Source organism: Pipistrellus kuhlii, unplaced genomic scaffold (assembly GCF_014108245.1).
Source record: "Pipistrellus kuhlii isolate mPipKuh1 unplaced genomic scaffold, mPipKuh1.p scaffold_m20_p_1, whole genome shotgun sequence".
Lineage (NCBI taxonomy): Eukaryota > Metazoa > Chordata > Mammalia > Chiroptera > Vespertilionidae > Pipistrellus > Pipistrellus kuhlii.
In genome coordinates this window covers 117,190,932-117,196,800 of record NW_023425404.1, presented here as the reverse complement: position 1 = coordinate 117,196,800, position 5,869 = coordinate 117,190,932, and the positions used below count along the sequence as shown (strand labels likewise).

Below are 5,869 nucleotides of genomic sequence, written 5' to 3'. Positions count from 1 at the left end.
GCATGGGCAGTGCTACATAACGACAAGACTGCTGCCATATTGCGAATTTCTAACCACGGGGATTATATTCCCACCCATCTTGTTTAAAATGGCGAGGAATAAAACATAAAGCACACTCTTAGAGAGATTGCAAGTGAAGGTGGTTAAACTTAACATGCTTGGTAGTTAAAGGGGTCAGTTTCAGTTATCTGGAAAAACACTTGGCTCAAAGCACTTCTTACAGAAGAGCAAGAGCAGGATAACCAGCGCATTGTCCCTGGGACCAGGCATGTGTGTGAACTGTGAGTAGGCCCTGGGTCTGGGACAGAGAGTAGTGCGTGTCCTGCCAAGTTCCCAGGTGTGTCATTGACCAAACAAGAGGGGGAAGGAGTGTTCTTGCCAACCACCCCAACAAGTCTGGGCAAATTGTGGGCACTGAATACACAGCAGCCCGCGCCAGCAACCCATTCTGAGGGCAGAGCAATCAAACACATGATCCCCGGAACACAGACACGTGATGTGTCTCTTTGAACACAATCTCCATGGGAGTCAGGCTTCTGTGCTTTCCCAGGTGACCCCCTGGGAGCCCAAGAACTACACCAGCGATTGCACAGGGATCTCAAATGGAAAGGTGGACTCTAACTTCCGAGTCCTCAAGATGTGATCCTTCCTGCAGAACGAAGTTCATCGGCGAATTCACTCCACAGCCAGGAGCTCCTGCTCTGAGGCAGGCCCAGGAATGACTCGGTGAGCAGGACAGACTCTGTCCCTGGCATCAGTGAGATTGGGTGCTTAAGTTGGCTGTAGACTTTCTGAGAACTCGGTAGCCATTTGGGTCTGCTTCGAGAATGCTAGGCCTGTGGCCAGGCGGAAGATGCTTGGAGGAAACAAGACTTGGGAGAATGGATAAATGAGTGATAGTAATGGTCCTATTTACTGGTATTGACCTGATGTTGGACACTGAGCTAATGCTTTCTCTGAAGCTCAGTTAACCTACTTAACACCTTACAAAGCTGGCACTACTATTATCTCCTTTAGAATGCAGGCCTCGGATGCTGGGGAGGTGAAGTCACCTGCCCCAGGCTACATAGCCTGTGTCACAGGAAGCCAGGAACACACCCCACAGCCACCCAGTCCCAAAACCAAACAGGGTATTGCCTCTGTGGGGAGGAGTGTGAGTTAGGTTTAGGGGAACGGGCACAATGGGGGGTTGAAGCCCACCATCTGCTGCTCACTCCTTAAGAAAGACATGACAGAGCACAACATGATTCCCACATGGGCTCCTTCCTTGTTTCCAGGCGGTGGGATCTCCCTGGGCAAGGTCAGGGCGGTGTCAACACCAGAGACTGGCTCAGGATTGAGGGACAAGCAGGTTCCAGCAAGTCAGGGGAGCCAGAGGAGTCTCCAAGACCTGTCTTATTGGTTTCTCACAAGTAGTTTGTCTACAAAGCCAAAGAGTAATGCGAGTGCTGGAGTGTTTTGTTCCTGGGGCCAGGCTCCTGTGAAAGCTGGAGCAGGCTTCAGCATTGGTTCTAAACATCTGAAAGAAAGGACAACCACCCTCTACTCCCCCTCCCAACACACACACACACACACACACACACACACACACGAGCATGTGGCTACTGCACCCCGCACAGTCTGACAGTGACAACACCCCTTGCTCCTTCCTGTAACATCCTCAGAGGTTTCAACTCTCCTCAATGAAGGTGACCTATTTCTCCTCCAGGACCATGGCTGTTCCCACTAGGAAGAGTCGGGGTTTTCTTGACAACAAGGAGACACACTGAGAGGGGGCAGGAGAGGGAATGAGTCCTGGGCATGAAACTTGACCTCCAACAGGGACACTGAAAAGGCTCAGAGCTTTCCCACTTCTCTCCTCTCTGACAAACCACATCTTCATTGGTTTCCTTTAGCAAAACTGACTCCCATCAAGTGTGGTTATTCTGTGCCCATTGAGACAGTTCATGCTTCTTATATGGCCCTAGGGGGCTCAGCTGTGGGCCAAGCAAAGGGCAATCTCCCCAGCCTCAGGCTCCTGCGACAGGTACACCCTCACTCCCATCACATGCAGGGAGCCTCGCAGGCCTATGGATGCACTTTGGCTGTGAAGGTGCCATCAATATGAGGCATTTCTCTCCCACTCCCTCCAAGGAGCTGGGCTCTGCACCCAGGCCACTGTGAATTAAACCAGCAGAGGAAGAAAGGGGCTCCATCAAGTTTAATTGGGGTTGGCTGTCAGATGCCCTGTGCTATTGGTCAGTCAGGAGGCTGAGCAAGTGGAAAGGGGTGAAGAAATGATTTCAGTGTTGATTCCTTCTCTGAAAAGAGAAGAGAGTGCCTTAGAGAGGAAGTAGGCCCCAAAATGACAGACTGAGGATGAAGACATACTCAGCCAGAAGTCTGGCTCTCTCTCCAAATTCTGGGTGGCCTTGGGCATAGCACTTTATCTCCTGAAGCTTCCGTCTCTATGTGGAGGGAATGAGGTGTAACATGAATAATGGTCATTGTCCTCTTAGATATATGATCTTTCTCTTCTTCTTTTTTTTTTTTTTTTAATATGTTTTTATTGATTTCAGAGAGGAGGGGAGACAGAGAAAGAGATAGAAACACCAATGATAAAGAGAGAATCATTGATCGGCTGCCTACTGCACAATCCATACTGGGGATGGAGCCCACAACCCAGGCATGTATACTGACTGGGAATCCAACTGTGACCTCCTGGCTCATAGATCAATGCTCAACCACTGAGCCACATTGGCCGGGGCTAGCTGAGTTTTCTAAACAGAAGCCTCTGCATCTGTTAGGGCTGACTTCCAAAAGCTGACCAGAGTTCAGAGCCATGGGCTGCTTGATACTCCAGGCAGACAAGTTTAATATATCTGTTCAACCAAGAAAGGTACAATAACAAAATTGAGAGTGAGGTCCCTTTTAAGTGGATATTTTCTGGAGTGTTGGTTTACATCAAACACGAGCCAGCATATGACTACACGTGAGATTTGTTGCAGAATAATAACACCTTCTGATGATCAAAGTACTTTGACCTTTGATCCTAAGTGCCCTGATCAGATATGGTAGACTTATTATCCTATTTTATAGGTGAAGATACCCAAAGACCCAAGTTAAGTCCCCAAATCAGATATGGAGCTTGAACCAAGAACCTAAGTCTCTCTCTTGCCTTACCACGTGTTATTTTATACCAAGGGAAAACAAGGAAATAATTATCAAAAGTCCTGCCAATAAGATGAAAGAAAAGGACATTTAAAGTATAGATGTGTATCTTCAAATAGTCTTAGAAAAATAAATAAAGGAGCTGGGCTGCTCCAGTTATTAGGAGCTCCACCCTTCCCTTGTTGCCTGCGGAACAGGAGCTTCCCTGTCCTGGTGTCTTAGGTGGACCCACATGCTCCAACCGATACTGATTGTCAGTTTCAATGAGAGATTAGTTGCTCAATAAGGATTAAGGCATCAGTATTATGACTTCAGCACAAATGAAAGAGCAATGCTTCTTCTAGATGTCTTTATAAAAGGAGCTATGCAACTAGAACATTTCCCTGGTGTCTCTCTCCATCTGGGTCCCCTGGACTTGGTGTGGGCTGGGGTGGGTGTGCAGCGCTGAGGGGTGGAAGGTGCTCGGCTGGCTGCCCCATAGGGAAGGAGAGAATCCTCAGTGTGTTTTATGGGCTGAACCAGAGAGAGAGATGGAATTGATCACATGTCTCAGTTGGAGGAGGAAGGAGTTTATTCCTTACACACAGGCAGGGGTGGGGAGGGTCACGGGAATTTATAGGGGTCAAGTGTAGTTTTGCTTGAGACTCCAAGGCAAATGTCCCTTTATAGCCTCGGGTCTCACTACCTAAAAATTTAGGGACGATCCCCAAGGGCCAAGCTCTTGGTCTAAACTCTGCTACTCAGAGCGGTGGGATTTCCTTCCAAAGAACAGACCAGACTGTGGGCTGGGGAGATTCCCAGACTGGGGTTCTGAGCTTAGGGCTGACTCTTAGTAAACCTGCAAGCTTGGCCATGTTTGCATTTCCGTCATCCCTTGTACGTTCGTCTATCCCTGAGCATCTTCAGGGGCTGGCCTGCTTGGCCACCCACTGCTCTCTGGTCTCCCCATGGCTCTCAGGCAAGATTCCCCTGTGAATGTAAACAAGCAACCAATTCTTACTTAGACTTAATGATAGAATGAATCAAGTCAGAGAAAGATTCTACAGGGACAGGAAGCCTTTCCTCACCTCTGAAGTCACACTGGAAACATTCCTTTAATAAACGATTCTCAGCATCCCCTGCATGCCAGGTTCCAAATGCCACCCAGCTCCTCGCTTTCTCAAAGCTACAGGCAGTTGGCCACCTCCTCCACCTATGGATTGTTGACAGCCTTGGACATTTGAGGATACCATGGTTCCACCCTAGTAAAATTCCACTCAATCCTAGCTCCACCTGCCCCCACAGGACAAGACTTAGGGGACAAGAGAGGGACAACAGCCCCAAGAGAGGGCAACAGGAATCCTGGCCACAGGGATCCACTCCTTCAGGGCAGCTGTACCCACTGACAAGGCTCCCTTGCCCTTGACTGCCTCAGGCTCTATAAACTGGGAAGGCTGTCCTGACCCCTCAGCTTGGTGAGGGGTCTCTGTGAGAGTCGCCTGACAAAAAGCTTCTGGGTCAGGAGAAGCTGGCAGGCCCATGGCCTCAGGTAGCTCCCCCAGCCTCTCCAGGGCGGGCCCTGCCGCTCCAATTCCTGCATTTCTTGTCTGTAGCTCATCTGTCCCTCTTGGGAGGAGGATTTTGCCTGAGGATGTGGGGTGGGTGGGGAGCCTGCCTCCTCCCTTTGCTCCGACAGCAGAAAAGGAGGGGTTCCCACCCCATGGCAAGGCTGCCGCCTGAGCTCTGCCTTCACACAGACACAGCTCATCCCAGCCACTGGTCCCCCGTTTTGACAGGAGCCCATTGAACTGGTTGGCAGCAAGCAACATGGCGGAGGATCTGTCTAAAGAGCAGGTGGCTGAGTTCAAGGCAGCCTTCACCAGGTTCGACACGGACGGGGATGGCAAAATCAACGTGGAGGAGCTGGGTGCCGTCATGAAATCCCTGGGCCAGAACCCGTCGGAGGCCGAGCTGAAGGAGCTCATCGCCCGGGTGGACACTGATGGCGACGGTGCCATCAGCTTCGAGGAGTTCCTGAACGAGATGGTGAAGAGGATGAAGTCCTGGGGTGGCGAGCAGGACCTAAAGATGATCTTCCGAGCCTTCGACCTGAACGGCGATGGCCACATCACCATAGATGAGCTCAAGCAGGCCATGGCCCAGGTGGGGCAGGAGCTCTCCCAGAAGGACCTGGAGGCCATGATCCAGGAGGCGGATGTGGACAAGGATGGCCGGGTGAACTATGAGGAGTTCTCACGAATGCTCAACCAGAAGTGAGGCCCCATTCAGTGTCTCCTCTGCTTGACTCTGGTTCTGCGGCCCCTGCTTGTGCCCTGGGGACACAGAGGGGGTCTGGGTGGTGGGGCACTTGCCTCTCTGGGCTTGGGTTCTGCGCTGTTGGGATACCCTCTGTGCCTGGGGGGGGGGGGGGGGTGTTAGGGCTTCTCCTGTGAATAGGGATGTTCCCTACCTCACAGGGCTGTTGTGAGGAATCCCAAAGCCAAGTGGTGATCCAAATAAAAGGAATGTGAGCTCCAAGGGTGGTGCACTGGTGCTTGAATGTTTGAAGGGTCCCAAAGGGTGGCATGTGGGATTCTTTTGAACCTCCACCCCTTTCACTGGTTCCCAGTCGGAGAACCAACCTGAACAGGCCAGATGGCTGCCAGTTCCTCTCTTTCATGGTCTGGGTGTGGTAAGGGGTGGAAGAGGCCTGAGCTTCTGGGTGAAGGTCAGAGCATAG

General features: G+C 51.1%; 1 protein-coding gene across 1 annotated transcript; it reads left to right on the top strand.

The window, feature by feature from the left end:
* The first annotated feature begins 4,835 nt into the window (after window positions 1–4,835).
* Window positions 4,836–5,667, top strand: CALML5 (calmodulin like 5). Its single transcript, XM_036460774.2, has one exon. The coding sequence runs from the start codon at window positions 4,957–4,959 to the stop codon at window positions 5,404–5,406; it is 450 nt and encodes a 149-aa protein (XP_036316667.1). The 5' UTR covers window positions 4,836–4,956; the 3' UTR covers window positions 5,407–5,667.
* The last annotated feature ends 202 nt before the right edge of the window (window positions 5,668–5,869 follow it).

What these genes read in the sequence shown, in the direction of transcription:
- CALML5 (XM_036460774.2), top strand. Translation starts at nt 4,957, where the DNA reads ATGGCGGAGGATCTGTCTAAAGAGCAGGTGGCTGAGTTCAAGGCAGCC.